The sequence below is a fragment of the Platichthys flesus genome, chromosome 18, assembly GCF_949316205.1.
Source record: "Platichthys flesus chromosome 18, fPlaFle2.1, whole genome shotgun sequence".
Taxonomy (NCBI): Eukaryota; Metazoa; Chordata; class Actinopteri; order Pleuronectiformes; family Pleuronectidae; genus Platichthys; species Platichthys flesus.
The window spans coordinates 13,423,845-13,442,772 of NC_084962.1; the positions used below are offsets into that span (position 1 = coordinate 13,423,845).

Genomic DNA, 18,928 nt, shown 5'->3' on the forward strand with positions numbered 1-18,928 from the left:
AACCTGCACCTGTCTCCCTACAGTGCCTGTGTAACCCACACAGAAAATAAAGAGACTGCGTTTGGCCTGAAACCTTCTTTAACAGGCTTGGTCAGGGTGAGAGTATTAAGGGTCGCGTAAGACGCTTGAGGTGGGAAAAGAAAAATTGAAGTGAGGGTAAAAAAAAAAAAAAGGAGTGAGGTGAGAAAACAGCAGGGTGAGAAAGCAGAGGGATGAAAAGGGAGGGAGTGCTGTCCCAGTAGGCAGCAGAGCTTTTTATGGATTATTCATCTTCACATGTATCACTCTGTCGGCCCGGCTCACCCTCAGGAGCCAAGAGAGATGGTCTGCCTGTTCTATATCAGGTATATTTTCCCTCAAAGTAGGACAGCGACCCAAGTTGTGTTAAAATCAACCCTAGATTCCTGTGGTCTGAGCACATCTTAGGTTTTCTGTATCATCTGTTTGTGGTCCATCATTGTCACCATCGAGGCTGTGCTTAATGAAAGCTTTTATTGTTGCTGTCAGAAATATGACATGTTTAGCTGAACACTGGGGAGTAATCATTCTCTCTTTGTGCCAATCCATTAAATCCTAATTTGGTCCATTTGAAAGACGGTCTGGAAACGTTCTAATTCGCTAATAACAATCAAACTAGTTACTATCATGCTGGGCTCCATCATCACCATCCACCATCTTCTATAATAAGTTAAATGGATGTTCTGATGTAATTTGAGCATATAGTAGATAAGTGACGGGATCCAGACCTGTAGGACGAGAGGATGTTGAGGGGCGGCGGCCGCTCGCAGGTCTCGAAGGTCTCCTGCAGAGGGATGGGCAGCGACGTGCGGTCGAAAAGCTGCTGGTCCTGAATAGTGGAACTCCTAAAGGCCTTTCTCATGGTGATGTCCTGAAGAGACACTGTGGGGAGAAAGAGGGGAAGATGACAAGTTATTGTCGTTTTGTCCGGTTCCCTGTGGAACAAGTCGTACATCACACACTTTGTATGTTTACAAAGTGTGTGATGATAGAGAGAAAGATAATGAGCACATTATACATATTCATACATAAGTCAGTGCAGGATTTCACAAGAGATACATGACACATCCATTTGGTCATATGAGATGAAAATATATACAAAATAACACACACACACACACACACACACACACACACACACACACACACACACACACACACACACACACACACACACACACACACACACACACACACACACACACACACACACACACACACACACACACACACACACACACACACACACACCAACTTTGCGTTCTCTCATGAACACAATAATTACCATGCAACACCAATTCATTAACTCAATCAAAATCATTGACACAATCACTCATCAGTTATCAGGATAGCTATCAGGACGCAGAAATAAAAACCTATTAGACACCACTAAGCTCCATCCCATGGGCTGACTCTTCATTGTTGTCCTAATTGGCTGATTCCAATTCCCCCTCAAAGCAAACCAACACACGACACGTGACCTAAGCAGAGCTAAACTAAGTTAGATGAGACTGAGGTCGTCTGTCAGTGGCATTGGGAATAACTGCCCTTCTTTCATGCAGGGAACAGCTGACATTTTGTGAGGGCAGGAGAATAACAGAGGGAAATCGATGCTGCGCGGCGGCTGAAGCTTTTCAGAAATAAAAAACAGGTTGCAGAAATTGCTGCAGGCGAAGAGGAAAGGAAAAAAAACAACAGAGTAATGCTAACCCTCCATCGGGTCGGGCCGAGTTAAAGAAAAACCCGACTTGGAAATAAATCTAGAGCGTTGCAACCAGATCTGAATTATACATGAAGGAGGGACAAATGGATACACTCTGCTGCTGCCCCGGGAGAAACTGAAAAAAAGCCATGTGGCATTTAGAAAAAGCATTGTTATAGTTCGCTGTACCACATACAAAACTAAATCCAATACGTATCTTTAACCTACATAACACACTGTGGAGTTATTTAAAACTGAGCCAAGAGAACAACATTTACCTTCATGGAAAAAGACAAACAAAGGTACTTTAGAAAAGGCAAAGAAAGGATCAGCTACAGCAATCTGATCCTCTTCAGTCTCTGCAGCGGAGCAGCTGGATAATGACTTCCACAGCCACCTGAGGCACTGAAGTATCACTATTAACAAACACTATCAGGGAGCCAAGGTTTAGGTAAGTTACACTCCAGGACAGGGAAAGAAGGCCGGAGAATGCAAGGGGGAGATGATATAACCGCACGGACACAGAAGGTAAAGTATTCGAAACAGGGGAGTGAAACACGGAGCAATCAGAGAGGGAGGAGGGACGTAAAACTGTGAAAACGCATGAAAACAGGCAGTATCTATGAAAGACACATAGGGTAACCTGAGCAGAGCCAGGGAAGGAGGGGGGATTGGACTTCACAGACAAATAAGTGTTTCCTTATCCAAATAAGTTTGACTAATCCGTCAGTTTGTTTAAAACTAGTCCAACCTGTTCAACTGCAGCTTATTGATGCTGCAGCGTTCCAACACCCCAGCAGTTCATTTGTGAGTATCGTAGAACCCCCAATAGGAGCATAAACTAGAAAGATATCACTCAAGGGGTAATGAGGTAGAATTATCCTTTAATATCTACATCATGCTTCATTCTAGATCTGCAGCATAAGAGGTAGGTGACTAATGATGACAGGGGCAAAAATCAAAGCCACAGCGGCATGAGACTGTCCACAGTAATCACAGAGGAGAGAAATATAAGGGGTAAGATGGTGAGATCAAAAACAGTTTAGGTCAATTTAGCTCCCAAGCTGAGGAGGTGAGGAGGGAGATCTGCCTGTTTGGGATGGTTAAGTAATACTGTAGAGCATTTCACTTCTTATTGCCTATGCAAGGCCAGAGTCAAGGTCAGGATGAGCTACAGGAAACTACTAATAAACTGACAGAATACAGTATAGAGAACCATACCACCTCGTCGGAGGGCCAAGAGCACCCTGGGACCAAATGGTGCATGTCAATCGGGTGTTACTATGTGCTGAATGTCAAACAAGAGCACAGCCTCCTGCTGCCCCGGTGCGTTTAGAGGGAGCGAAGGAGCTGTCACATGGGGTGACAAGTAAGAGCGAAAGTGAAAAACAAGATTGGGCCACTGCAGAGGTGTGTGTCAGGAGGATGTGTTTGATGCAGAGCGAGGCGACACTAAAACCCTGCCAAGCAACACTCAGCGCAGAGAGAGGCACACTGCACTAATCAATGCAGGCAGAAACACACGCACACACACACACTCACACTCACACTCACACTCACACTCACACTCACACTCACACTCGCAGTGGATCAGTCAAACACAGATGGATATCTTAACATGATGTTCTACATGCTAATTACAAAAAATGTGTTTGCGACAGGATGAGTCAGTCAGTGTGTGTGTTTGTGTGTGTGTTTGTGTGTGTGTTTGTGTGTGTGTCTGTGTGTGTTTGTTTTGGCTCTTGAGGAGCTTTTCAAGCATTGATCCTGCCGGGACCAGTTGACCTCACAGGGACCAAATCCAAAGCATTATTTCTGAGGTCCTGGTTAAGGGTTAGAGGTACGGTGTGGACTGTGGTTAGGGTCAGGTTAGCATTGGATATAAATCGGTCATGCTTGAGGTTAGGGTAAAGTTTAGGTTTACACAAGTAGTTGCCATGTCTAAGGTGGAAGTAAGTGTCCAGGAATTCACAGTAAGTCAGTGTCCTCTGAAGTGTGTGTGTGTGTGTGCGTGCATGTGTGTGTGAGGTGGAGATGCACCAGGTTTAGCAGCAGCCTCTGATCTCAGCCTGTGAAGCTCCTTATCAGTGAGCGAGGGGTGTATAGTTTATCTCTCTCTCTCTCTCTCATATCTTTCTCCTGGTCAGATAGCATCTGGCTAAAAACACCCTCAATCAAATCGAGGCGAGGAAGTTCTTGTGACACATGCACGCACACACTCCCATCTCCTCAAGCCTCGCTTTAAGTTTCAGCAAAATGTATCACGTCTCCCCTCTTCTCATCCTCTCGCTCATACAGATGCTGCCCTGCACAGAGCCAGTCAAGATAAGAAGAAGGCAAAGGCCAGGCTGTCTTTTAGCATGCAGGCACACCTCTCTCTCTCTTGTACTTCAATGCAAATGTTGCCCTAAATTACCCCCCCCCCCTGCATACTTCCTACCTGCAGCTCTGAATCGCTGCTACCACTCTGCGATGTTGAATAGCAGAGCAGCAGATAGGTAAATAGACGAGGAAATATGCAAATGAAGAGGAGGGAGAGGAGAGAGCACAACAGTGACTTTGCTCCACGTCAGTTTTTGCTCTTTACTGAATCCTCCTTTCTTTTGCTTATTATTCATCCTCTGTGCAAAATGCATCAATTGATGCCGACCATCTGCAGTCAGCGCTGGGACATCAGGGCAAATGTTTCTGAATTATTGTGTACAAAGTGTGCGGATGCTTTTGAGCCATCATGACCACAAATTATACTTTGAATCTCTGAGGCATGAATTTAGCTATTTTCCCAAGTCCCTTTGCCAAATGGTGAGGAAGAGACCAGAGAGACACATCTGATCGTGTGTGTGTGGATATGAGTGGAATGAAATCCTCTACAGCTGTATATGTAGATATGTATTCTATAGTTTATAACTATTCTGTTGTATCAAAATCAAAAAGGTTAAATATTATGATCTTAAAATAAACCTAATTCTTGATTGGCTTGTAGATTGACGAGGTATTAACTTTAGTATTTTTGATTTCAAAGAATATTATTAAACTTATTTCTACTATTAAAACTAGACAATCATGTAAAGGAATGTTTGGCCTTTGTGGAGGTATTTGCTCGCCTCAGTGCCATTCTAGTTTACAATTTATCTTCATATAAACTGTTTGCATATTCCTTTGTTAAGCCCTTTTAACAGTTTTGTAAGTAAAGTTTAATTGAATAGATTAGAGAGGGACAGAAAGGGCAAAGAGCGAGATGAAGAGGGTGGATGAAGAGAAGTAACTTGCCAGAGGTAATAAGACTCAAGGAGAGTTAACAATAACCATTAGAGAGAAAACTAAAGCGAAAAAGAAACAGTTTGCCAAGTGAAGAAGAAGAAGGAACCTCTTACATCAGCAAGGACTAGAAGAAAAAGGATGCAGAGAGAGAGACTATGTAGTACATAAAGAAAAGGGTTAGAGCCCAGAGGGACTCATGGTGGCTTTGTGGCCTTCCATAATGGCCTGCAGCCAGTGCAATGATATAACTGAGCCATTACATAGGGGATACAGGCCATTAGTTTGGCTGGCTGGAGTGATAGGGGCAAGAGAGGCTGACAGCACACAGATAGCATCCACACAAGATGGAGGGGGCACAGAGATCAATCGGAAAGATGAGAGAGAGCTGGGGAGGACAACAAAGCGTAGAGGTGTGTGTGTGCGTGTGTGTGTGTGTGTGTTTGTATTTGGAGGTGGGGGCCTTTACAGACGTGAGAGGAGTGGAGGAAGAGGAGGATCGGAGTAGAGGCCTAAAGGGCAAAGTAAGGAACAATAGCCTTCAACAGCTTAAGGGTCAGTGGGGTGTGGGCAAGGTGTGTATGTGCAGAAATCCACGTGACAAAGCACTTTTGACCTCGACCACTACGCCACCGGTGACACCGCATACATCACTCCGGCCATCTCTCTATCCCACATCTCTGACCTTCAGCTAAGCATCCTTCGTCCGGTGTCCGGTGTCCGTGCCCTTTTATGCTTTAGACTACAGTAAAAGCACGATTCACAGTTGACATTCATTCAAAATGCATGAAAGACTTCGATGTGTGTTAAAGCCTCATTGAAAATAAAACCGCGGCTTTCATCATGAGTTCTGCAGGGAAGTTTTATATCAAATAAGAGAAATCGTTGACATTGGTTACGTTGTTTGTCTTGAACATGTGTTAGTTTGTAGAATTCCACAAAAACTATTCGCCGATTACCGTTAAACTTGGTGGAAGGATTTGTATGGATCAGGGAAGAATCCATTAACCTGTGGTGCAGATCCAGATCAGGGGGCAGATCTTTACCTTCCTGTTTGCAATTTGGGGCAGATCCAAATAAAACTCCAGATTTACTAATTTCAATGTGGTTTCCTAAGACGGCTGTTGGGATGAATGTGGGACCTGGAAGACTGAGAATCTCTAGAGAACTGTTGCGCGTCTATAGAGATACGCTCTCTCGCTCTCTGAGTGCTCTTTTAGTTTAATATCAAATCCAATAAATTGCATTGCAACACATACTAAAATTCAAATGGATGCAACAGCATGAATAAATAACTAAATATCAGCAATTACATCAAAATAATGCTGTGATAATTACTGCAAGATTTCATTTACACATTCAAAAGTAACCATTAGATATAAACTAGCTGTGAATGCCAAACCATCTGTACAGGAATTTCGCTTCCAGGATGAAATGAGTTCACAGCTGGTGCCCACATTTTAAAAGGTCCATTAAAGGTTTTAAAAGGCCCACAAATAAACTTGTGAGGTGTTCTGAGGACAGTATCTGCAAAGTTATTGTTGTGTCCTTGTCCTTTGTCCTCTCTCCCTGCCCCCATCCTCCACTCTTCATCCTTCCACAGTCCTGATTTACGGTCCCACTCCTGCCTGCACTCATTCCCCTCTCTTTCACTCCTCCTCTCGTGCAGACCACAGATGCACACAGACAATCACAAGGCAAGTTGGCCGCTTGTGCTAAAAGCATACACTTTGTACAACATGTGTGCAAAGTGATGTGTGTTTGAGAGTGTGACCGTTTACAGAAAATGCCTGCGTGGGGATGAAAGGGGGCATTTACAGGAACGGTTCTTGAACCCGTCCCACAGCCGTCCGTCTTTCTGTCACGTCCATATGATTTGTCTCTCTTTAGCAGGAGACATGACACACGGCGCTGCAACGCCGCCCCGCTATCATAGTCGCTTGATCTTTCAAATCTTTAACGGATAACGAGAGAGGAGAGTGGAGGGGAGTGCCAATTTGTCCCCATTTACAAGACAACTTCATTTGGTTATGAATGAATGCAGAGGCGTCGAACTGAGTGGAAAACCTGTGCAACCTGCAGAGGAGGCCGTTTCCACCTGGCCCAGAAAATTCTGCGGTGCAATCCTTTTACACTCCACTGCTTTTATGCTGCAGTGCCCTTATGCACCCATCCCCTTCTCCTTCCATCTTTCTTACTGTCCTCCTCCCCTCCAACTCTCCCCCCTCAACCCCTTCCGCACTTCTCAAACTGCAACTGAGCTGATCCTTATCCACCGCGTCTCTAGCCAATGATTCAGGCTTATTTATGGAGGGAGATGAAGCCGAGGACCACGTGCACGCCCACACAGATTCGCTCACAATCTGTGTGCAAAGACATGAATATGCGAGGAAAGCATTTATGCCAAAAACAATACGAAGGTAGTGTTGATACCTTGGTGTTTCCAAAAGCCTGCAGATGTCTATCCAATGAAATGAATGTTATCCTCTGCAGGATTTAGGTGCATGAGTTATAAAACTAGATCACACGCAATTATTCAATCGGCACAGCGAGAGCACTGGGACAAGTTGAGGAGAGGAGGGTGGGGAGGGGAGGGGAGGTAAGAGGAGAGGTGATGAGGAGGAAGCATGTGGGAGAATGACAGGCGGAGAAGATGAGAGGCAATACGAAAAAAAAAGGTGTAAACCAATTCAGAGGATGAATGAAGAGGAGATTATAATCACAGGGGGAGGTGAAAACAATGGAACACCGGGCGAAAAGGGAAGATTAGGATGAACCGACTGTGATTAAGAGTCTGTTTCTGACTGACAATAAAGCAGAAATGTATTGTTCAGCTAAAACAAGTCGGTGCCTTGTAAAAAGTTACCAGCTTGTGCCTACGTACACAGAAATAAAAGAAGCAGCGTCTCCAGCCCAGTGAGGATTTTACTGGCTGCGTGTCAGTGACAGGGAAGCAGTTAGAGTAACGTTGTGCAAAACCGTCAACACATTGCCGCCCCACAGAAAAATTGATTCTGTGCCTTGGAGCATGTTATTACATTGCTGTGATTCTCCCTCTTCTTCCTTTACACCCACTGCACTTTCCTCTTGCTGCGCTATCCTGTCATCCCGCCTTCCCTCTCTCAGGATAACCTGGCTTACCCGACAGTCCCCGCCGTTTATCATTTTCCTTTAACTCGTAGCTCACCTGAGTCTGAGTGTAAACGAGTGTTAAAGCTAAATGATATTCTGAAGGGCTATCATAGAGGATGTGGTTTGTGTTTTTGAGATTAAACATGTTGACCATCTCTCTCCCTGTTTTTCCTGATAACAGACATCAACACTGAGGGGCGAGCGAGGTGAACTCTAACACACATACACACACACACACAAACACAAACAAACACAAACAAACAATGCACTTATGAAACTGGTTCAGGTTAAAAGGAATGAAAGGAACTGGGGCTGGTTTGTGTGTGCTTCCGATTGTGTGTTTGCAGTACTCACATTCCTCCTCTTTGGGGTCAAGCTGTGTGACACTGATGGAGAGGCGGTCCACTCGCTCTTGCAGGGAGTTGACCCGGAAAGAGAAGGAGTGGGCCTCGTTGAACAGCTCTCCGAACAGGTCTTCTGCATATTTACCTACACACACATACATTTCAAAATTAATTTTTTTTTAACAGTCATTAACAATTCTATAATGAGACAAATTCTTACTTGTTTTGAAATAGAATATCTAATGTTTACTAAAATATTCAAAGCTCCTAGTTACACAGTTTTTACATCATGTGACTTTATAGTCCATAATACATTCCTTTTGTTTTGAAGAGCTAGAGAAACAGACGTTTTCCAGCCGTCTCAAGCACCATAGTTTAAAAATGTGCAATTACTGATATTGAGAGATGGAGAAACGCTGCATCAGTAGTGACTGTAAATCCCTCGGGAAGTGACTGTTGCAGGCAAACTGCTCGGAGGGAGATGGTGTGTGTGAGACCAGGATTAGAAGAAAAAGAAAACCTATTTTGTGAGCATCCTAACTTCAGTCCAGCTGAATGACTTCAATTATCATCCACCATTTCCTCTAAGAGCTGAATTAAACTTCTCATTCTCTGCCGAAGGATTCGTGTCACAGCATCATTATTATTCGTCATGACCATCCTACTCCCAGCACAAAGCTTTACAATACTATGGCAAACAAATATCCTTCAAAGCGAGTGATTGACTATGAAGCACTTCTATAGATTTGCTTTGCAAATTGATAAGATACTGTGTTCCATTTGAGTGCAAATTTTAATAATCTATAAAAACTGCAGATATATCTTAATCCACAATTGTCACAATGTTTTCGTTTACCAAAATAAATATTACCATGTGTTGTATCTTTGATTATCTTTGAATATCGTTTCATTCCCAATATCCAAATATTTGTTATCTCAAATAACTCAGTTAACTTTGTTAGCTCTTATTAATCAGTTCATGACTAAATAAACAGGTTCATCACAAGGTTTATTTCACATTGGCAGGAGTAAGCGTAAAAACGGATCTTGAGTAACAAGAACAACCGAGAGTGTCAACAAAAAAGTGTCTTCTAATGTTCAGATGCCTGAAATGTTCATAACATTTCCAGATTTTCAGTTGTTTGGATGTGGAGTACATGTGCTCTACGTTTTTAAATGAATAATCACAGGACATGTGTGTGTCTGTGTGTGTCAGTGTCCTTGTGCTACTGACTCAGGCTGCTGAGCTGGCGGATGACGTTGGCCAAGGAGATGTTAGTCACACACTCCAGCTCATTCTTGATGTTCCTCGGCAGCACCGTGTGGCACAGGTGCCGGGGCTCGATGGTGCGCTTCACCAGCGGCATCCTTCTGCTGCAACACCACTAACTACAGGAGTCCGAGGAAGAGGAGGGAGACAGAGGAGGGGATGGGAAGGAGAAGATAAAAGAAATAAAAAGTCATTAGTGCACAGACTCTTATAACAGATCTTGGGATTCTGCTGCTTCGAACATCACCAAATCAAATAGAGAGACAGTTACTTTCCTTACTGTTTTGCTAAGAGCATGAGAATGATCAGAGCAGAGGGAGGCTGCAGGAGCCATTAGTATACAGGGGAGAGAGAACACAGAACATGATGTGGGTTGAAGGGTAACAAAGCAAAGAGGGAATACAGTGAGAGGACGATGATTAGACAGGATCGCGGAGAATTATAAATGCAAGTAAACCACCGGGAAGAAATGTTCTAACATTGCTAACAGCCATGTTTCACCAGCATACCTCAGCACTGTGTCTGCCCACTCAGCCATGCTAATGGAATTAAGGCTGCAGTGTTCTGAGGCCAAAGTCTTGTACATCCAACCCCAACAGCAAAAACAAGAATGGCACCGGGGTGGGGGGGGGGTAGTGGTGGGGGAGGGTCAATGGATTATGGCATCATCCATCATCAAACCCTATCTGGTGTTGAGCATAAATGACCCTTAATGGAGGAAAAGGTCAGAACTATGGGTACAGAAATCCTGAGGGGAAACTACCTCTCCCACCATGTTTCTCTGGTGTCAACTCTGGTTTTCGTTATGGGAAGGCATGTGCAGTGGTGTGGAGATCAGCTACTGGGATGGAGCTCATTGACTGGGCATGACCATGGTGAGGCCTCGTTAAGGCACTAATTAGACTTTAATTGACATCTGCTTCTTTTAATATCTCCCTGAATTCTTTGCAGCGTTGCCGTCACCGAAGAATAAACAGGATTTTTGACCGTATCCATAAAGATGTAGGGCATGGAAGGCTATTCTCGGAAGTGGCCCAGCTATGGATGCATAGAAGAGACAGAGGAGAGTCCACTAGAAAGCTTTGTTGTGGTGATTCATCTTCATCTTTGCCTTAAAAGGAAAGAATGAGAACACGCACCTCTTTCTAAGTCATACTTTAAGTGTTCTGAACGAGGTGTGGGTGTGATGCTAATGTGACACAAACCCAAACAGAGCGCCAAGTCTCTGCCCAGATTCATGTGTTTCCTCCCAGTCTCTCCATCACCCGCACATATGTGTATCTTCTCCATTCATTCCTGATTGGAATCATCTATTGACCAAGTGGGTGCTGATATTTTCACATCTGACAGAGCCAAGCCATTTCCTCATTTCCTTTATATGTATTAAATTAAGTTAGCTGCTATTACCAAAGAAACTAATCACATTTTCCCAACATGTCAAACTTTTCTTGACAATAATTATTCTACTTTAGATACAATCAAATCTTTTTCGATTTAAAACCTTCCCTCCTTTGAGATTATCGTGGATTTTATATCAGAATTCACAACCGAGTTTATTTACCTGGATTCCCCTCATGAGTTTACTTCATGAGAACAGTAAGTGTACATTCAGTACGTCTCTGGGTTGCAGGTGTACAGACAGAAAGACAGAAGACAAACAGGGAGGCAAAGAAAAATTAAATCAGTCAATCATAGCTCTGTCTGTCTCCCTGCCAAGCATGTACACTAGCTGATTCAACACAAAGCACAGACACACTCAGTCTGACTCGCTGAAGATGACAAGTGTATCTACCAGGCGAGCTCACACTGTTTTCATTCCCCTCCCCCACTGTGCTCATCCAGCCCTTTTTCCAAGGGCTTTTTCAAGGCTCCTCTCCTCCCTAATCTTTTCAATAAAGGAATGTGTTTTCTTTAAAAAAAAATAAAAAAAAAACTTTCATCCTACCTACAGGGTCATGAGTTATTACGGAGGATGATGGAGAACAGATTTGTCTCAACAGTGGGTAAAAGAAACAATGTGTGAAACTAAGCTTTCAGGGGGTATTGGAAGAAAGATGACAGAGAGAGAGAGAGAAACAAACAGTTTTAACAGTAAAGGTTGAATATTGGGAAGAATTTGTATACGACTTTTCAGAAGACAAATGATTCATGGACGACAGAGAAACAGCCATAAGAGGGAAACATTATGGATTCAAATACAATCAAGCAGGAGATGAAAGAGAACGATCCATCACCCCAACCCTCAAAGCACCATAGCATCCAAACACACAGGAATAGGTGTTAAGTGATGATATTGATTCCGCTAGCCTGGATTCCTCAGGATGGGTTTTCAAAATTCCAGGGATGCTCACAGTTTCCTCTATTGTTCTCAAATAGAGATTTATGAATCATGTAAAAATAGGATGCTTGTAGGTTACGATCTAAGTTAAGCAATTAGAGGTTCCATCAAAAGCTCTGTAATGATCGACTTTTTCCTTGCACTGTTTGTATTGGTCACTGGATGGATCATGATGTGTAATGTGAATAAAACATTAATACATTCTCTCATCCCTGAACATGATTTTCCCCAGTATTATTTAAGAGACCCCTATACTGAAGACCCTGTCTGTGTGAAGGGCGTGAATACTCAATGGAATGTCTTTCTTATCTGTAAGGCTCCGACGTTATCATGTTGGAGAGCGTCCACACCTCCTGTGTGAGCAGCACATCTCAGGCACTTGAGCTGCACCGTTCTCCCAGAGACTCGAGTTCTCACCTATTTTCTCAGCCTGCCACACACGGCTCACAGCAAAAGTGAAGTCTAACTTTCACCACAGTTTGAATGTTGAACACTCCTTGTAAGTAGAAGCGCTCCAGCCTTTCTGTTGACTGAATCCATTAATCTGTTTGAACAAGGTTTTTATTGTTATTGCAGGACCACAAGATGCACAGAATTCATACCAGAACCCTCCTCCGCTGCAGACAAGCAACAGACACACTGCCTGTGTGAACCACAGACGAGTGTGACCCAGGCGGTATGATGACATCGGTTTCCCTTACATTATATAATAAGCTCACTTCGATTTCCTAGATTAGTAAGTAAACAGTGTCAAACACCCTCCGAGTGTCTCACTGTGATTAATGACTGCAGCAAACGTTTGCCTCTTTGCCAATTGGACATAGGTTGAAAGACTTTCTCTACACACAGGCAAACACATGCACCCACATAATGTATGCACACACACACACACACATCCATACAGGCATACATATGCTGCATTTGTCCACTGAGGTTTCCATTCTCAACTGAAACATGGTGACATATGACGTGTGCTCACGAGTTCCCGTGAGAACACGCTTACACGTTGTCCTGGTTCTGACAGGGAGAGAACATGTTAAAAACAAAAGAGACAGAGAAAGAAAGAGAGAGAGAACGAGAGGGATTAAACTAGAGAAAAAGATGGAATCACCAGCAGTTTTACTGCATGGGCGAACAGGCTTAATGAACAACAGTTGCACTTCTCTAGCAACACAAAACACATAATGAGAAATCACTTTATAAAAGGTTTACCCCACAAAGAGTGCGCCACCGCCACACAAATGTGGGATGTTCATCACATCTAGTTAGCGTCATGGCTTTTTTATCTCATTGAAGGATAAAGGGGTTTTCACTAACACTGGAGTTTAGATGTTTACACAAATTGTAGCTCATCAGCTCTAGAGAAATACTACATTTTAAAGCCACAGACAGAGAAAATAAGCTTAAAAAAAAAAAGGTTGCTGTGTCAATAGACAGGGAATGATAAAGAAATGTGTCAGGGCTTTTCCCAGACTGTAGAAATGTTAGTGTAGCAGAGGGATTATGTTCCCGTAGCTAATCGAACTGACAGTCAATTACATATAAAAGCAATCCACTACACCTAGAACTGTGATATTGATGCGGGTAACGCTGAGAAGCAGTCTTTACTCAGAGCTAATAAAAGTAGCCATCTGGCAAGCTCATACCCTTTGTCTTAAGCTATGTGAATTATCGTTTATGCGTCTGTCAAACCAAAGGCCTTTCGCATTATCCCCGATTAAGAGCTTTGCTTATAAAGTGATCCACGCTGGAAACACAATATAGATTGCACTGTGCAAACTGGATCAGACGATGGAAGTCCAGACTGAACAATTAATCAAAACCCAGCACATGTGGGATATCAATCACGTTGTCTAACCACACTTGAACAGCAACGATTCCTCCCAATATCTTTTGACGAAAAAGAAAGAAGCCGGTGTTGATATGCTGTAAACAACAACATGTGATATCTGCAGCACAATTGACATTTTCCTATGATTTATGAAAATGTCTGACTCAGAAAATCCCCTGCTGCGTATTTCATATGTGAAAGCCAGAATCTTAAAATGGCTTCAGAGGTCACTGACCTCCGTGTTCCTCTACTGATATTCCGCAGTGGTTTATTGGGAACGAAGCATAGAACTTGTAGTGCCTTGATTGATACATACGAGGCATAGATAGAATTGACAGAGCTAATGCAGAGAAAATGACATATTTCATTCTCAGGTTCATCCTGATTCAACCAGTGACTGTGCTTTACCAGTCAAAAAGAAGGAGGCCTTAATTGCAGCCTAGAGCGGTAAAGAATGATCGGGGATGGTCACTACACGAGGAAATTAGTCACATACCTGCTACTTCCTTTCCTTTTCTTTCTTTTATTTATTCCATCCAGACTAGCCAGCCTCCCCCACCCTCCACACACCATTTACCGCTGTACCTCTACTTTTACGGTCCATTCATCTCGGGTGGTGCATCCCGCTGTCGCCTATCACCATGGCAGCAACTGCAGTGGGATCTCATTGGTCACTTTATACAATCCCAAGAGAAGCAGGGGAAAAGAAGGTGGAGGGGGAAAGAGAGACGAACGTGTAAAGGGAGGAATGAATGAGTTAAAGAAACCAGGGTGATGTGTGATAACGGGGATGGCAACTGATGAATGACAGCAATAAGAGAGAGAGAGAGAGAGAGAGAGAGAGAGAGAATAAGACGGAGATAGGGGACTCCTCTTCAGTTGTGTAAGAGCACAGAGCCGGATCTGGGATGGCACGTGCCAGAGGAAAGAAAGGGGCCTCCACTGGTGCGGCTCATTGCACTTTGGACAATATGTCCAACGAGAGGCACTAATGAATCCTAATGGAGCATTTACACACTCATACTGCCCCACAATATGGCTCCAGACCCCTCAATGTGGAGGAGGTCAAGAGCCCTTAATTTAGAGGGCTTGGAGGACACGCCCTTGATACACCATCAGCAGGGATTACACACACACACACACTCACACACAATCACACACAAAATGAAGGAATTATTGCACTCGGGAGGCAAGAAAAAATAGCCAACTGGGAGGCATGACTAAGCACAACATGTCCAGAAACATCCAGCAATGTTGCAATTCTTTTTAGCCCCAGTTTGCCATCACAGTGACTGGTTCTGTAAAACTGGGAAAATCTCCAGCATGAGAGGGGCGATAGAGCAAGAAACTACCAGTTAACCAGCAAGGGAGCCGACTGGAGCTGAAATAAAATGTCTTCTGCCTTCTGAAACCACAGAGATCTCATCATTAAGTGATGTAAAATTCATGGTCTGAACAGGAAGTCAAGCTGATCCTCTCATTCCATCACTATTGAACAGAAGGCAACATAAAACACAGAGTAATAGTTACTGCAAGGTAAAAGAAAGTTAAATTTAAGACTTTATGATTCAAAACCAGTTAGCACTCTATAGTACTAACTCCAAATATTAAAGCTAGCAGTAATGGCAGTGTTCCTTTTAAGCCTGGGATGAAACTCTACAGTTTACAGGTGTATAATATCTCCCAAATGCTCACAGTCATAAAGAGAATAACTAAAACCCTGTGAGTGCAGTCACAAATACAGTGACCCTACAGGAGGCTTGTCCTTCACTAACTCACATCAGCTGCAAGGGTCATCAAGAGCCACAGTAGCACACTTAGGGGACGGAAACCATGAACCAAACAAGAGTGTGGATTCTCGACCCGAGACCCGTCGGCCGGGTTCAGAAGAACATTTTAAAATTACATTTGAGTCTGGGTCTGGTTTGGTCATGTTGAGGGGCGGGTTCCTTTTATCTATGTCCGGTCGGGTTCTGGTTGGGTTCAGACACACACAAACCAAGAATGCCTGTTGGGTTTAGGTCTGGCTCACACAAAAGCACAAAAAACCCTCTCAAACCCGCTGTCACTGATGAAGATGTAAACTGTGGACATGTCATTTCTTTGCTATTGCAGCAAAATTTTATTTTTATTTCACAGTAACAAAACTACAATTAAATTTAACTTTAAGACAAGCCATATATTTTGATTGCAATATACATAACAACTATGTATAAAAAGTCTGAGGCCAGACACCCCCTGGGCAGATCTCAGAGTCTGAGCTGAACCTTGGATTTGGAGAACCATTACACCCATAAACAAAGAACATTTCCAAAAACATGCTGTTCTCTCTTTAAAACCCTCCTCCAGATCCGACTTACAGCTTGTGGTTTCATTCTCTTTGCCAAATTAGCCTGACCGTTTTGTCCTTTGTCCAGCGACTCTGGGAACGAGGGTTTTACGACCGCAGACTTTTCATTCTACACTTTGAGCAGCTGCAAACACAGAAACACAGATATCTAATCAAGGGAGCTGGCAGATTCACGGCAGCCAATGGCAGAGAGAGCAGGGATCAAACTGGCAAATCTTACCAGCAGCTGGTTTGAATCAGTCATGCAGATATGCAGAGCAATGGAAAAGCACCACTGCTCGTTTTCCACAGAAAACAAAGACAGACGAGTAAAGAAATGTAGATTGTCAAACTCAGAAAGGATCAAGCTGAGTGCTGTTCCCTTCAGCTGGATAAAACCCTGTTGCTTTGTCACTGCAGAGGCTCAAGAGGAAAAAGAATATGTCCAGCTCATCTTCATTCTAATGAGGCATCTATACATAAGCACATAAGGCGAGGATTACATCTGTCTTCATTTTAAAACGGCTCAAATACCGAGACACTTTTTTCACAAGCTATTAAAATCCCAAATTTTTGGTCTCCCTGAGGTTATATGAATAAATCAGATGTTGGCAAGTAGGAGTTGTGGTACTTTTTGATTCGAGGACATACTGAGGACATTTCAAGTGTGCAAGATAACAGTACCTATAGGTTTTGGCTTGTCCATCTTATTTATATGCAGTCTAAGCCTATGGTTCAAATCTGTCCACCGTTCTCGTCATTTGATTATTGTACCTCACATGTCTCTCGAGGACGGATGGATTATTCCTCTCCCCCCTTGTAGTGGCAAACCAGGACAGGTATAAACACTCGCTTTCAGACCTGGTTGTACAACCTAGTTAATGTCAAGCGGACCTTCGTCTTATTGCTGTGCTGGGGGTGGTGGGAAAAGAAGAGGAAAGCTGATACGTCTGCATAGTCCCTGCAGCACATGTGCAAAACAAATCAAAACACAAAAATACACTAATCACCCTGCAATTCTCAGGCAGTAGCCATCAAAGCAAACTGCAAGTGTTGGTCGATATCGATTCAATAATCCGACATACACACATCAACCGTTTACATCAGAGACTACCATCTCCCTCCTCTCTCCCCATCACATTGGGAGAACAAACTACTGTTTTAGTGCCAAGTAACATCATGTGGCAGTCAGTACCCCTTCAGCGGTGAGATGACGCCTTGCAGCCCCTCACTGATGAGATGCTATAACATAACCATGCAGAGTCCGCTGGCTGTGCTAAAAATACACCTGCAGCAGCAGCTCTGTCAGGTTGGGATGCTAACTAGGTTTCCGGGTGGGAGGAAACTTTACATACTGCTGCCGGCAAGGGATACGGGTACATAATAAACTTATTCCTCACCTCAATAACTCTGAATTTTTTTACTGCATTGTGTCTCATGATATTAATTTTGACATTGTAAGCCTTTTTTCAAGTTGAACCTTTTTTTTGTATGTTTTCTCACCTGAGCTTGAGCTGGTCCATGGCCATTTTTTATGCACGTGTTAAACAGTAAGCTGTCCCAGTCGGGCAGGGGTGTGAAGCAAGGCAGTCATTTCGCACTGCACCATGCCTACTGTCTTGACTCTGCCTGCAGTGATGAAAATGAGCATCCTGGCATGCTGGCACCGAGGTGGTACTCAGGTAGTGAGATGGCACAGATCCTCTGGCTGGATATTATAATCTTGCCTAGCAGCTATAAACAAGTTTCAGGAGTAACTTCAGAAAATGCTTAATCAAGTTTATTCAAATTAACAATAAAACTAAAACTGTGCCCATATTATATTGCAATTGTATTACACTTTTTGCATGGACTTTAAATATTTGCCTTTGTGCAGCTGTAAACACACTGCTTTTGTCTACTTTTCCTTCAAACATCACAAAGAATCAAACTATACATTAGATATTTTGAATGTATTGATAGAAGTTACTGTGACTCCACTGTGGATTTCTAGTCACCATGATTTACATTCAGGGCATGATCAATTGGAAACGTAGCACTGAATGAGTGGTTGTCACAAAGAGATTACATTTCTTCAAACCTTCATTAAGCCGTGTTTAATTCTACAATAGACATGCACGAGTAACTGTCATGGCCTGCGAATGTGTGCTAACATCAATGAGTGGAGTGTCTGACGAACAAATAGGCTCAAAGAAGTGTATCTGCTGGCTGCACAGAAACCCACTGGTATGAATAATGAAAGGTGGCTGCTCAATAATAAATGTCTGCATGCACACGCTGCGCAGCTGCACTTGTTTGGCCTGTGAGGGAAATTTCATTGTACTGACTCCCTCACTGTTCAGACGTGAAGGACAAGCACAGGAACTAACCACTGCAGCAACCCCTGTCAGATCCAGCTTAACATCACCAAACACAGGGACACAGGCATGCTCACGAACCCCAGACCCCGGAGCGCTGCACGAGCCAGTCAACAAGCCTGTTGGACAGCACAACACCTAAACAAAGTGGGCATGCAACAGGAGCTGTTCCATTCATCGAATCCCTTCATTTTCTAGTCAATAGATCTCGGAAGGGTATTGTCCCTTACCAACACACAACTGCTTTGTCAAAGAAGATGGAGTCACCCCTTGTGCTAAATACATGGTACCAAACTAGACTGAAGACCCTTTTCCAGTGGTCAACCCCCCCCCCCCCCCCCCCCAAAAC

General features: G+C 43.4%; 1 protein-coding gene across 3 annotated transcripts in view; it reads right to left on the reverse strand.

The window, feature by feature from the left end:
- wasf1 (WASP family member 1) overlaps positions 1–18,928 on the reverse strand; it is a 45,828-nt gene that overhangs the window by 15,670 nt on the left and 11,230 nt on the right. For all 3 annotated transcript variants that reach the window (XM_062412081.1, XM_062412079.1, XM_062412080.1), the window contains exons 2-4: positions 9,689–9,843; positions 8,465–8,599; positions 747–900 (exon numbers count right to left, since the gene is read on the reverse strand). In XM_062412081.1, coding sequence (XP_062268065.1) covers positions 747–900; positions 8,465–8,599; positions 9,689–9,821 — 422 coding nt within the window. In that variant the 5' untranslated portion in view covers positions 9,822–9,843. The remainder of the gene's footprint in view (positions 1–746; positions 901–8,464; positions 8,600–9,688; positions 9,844–18,928) is intronic.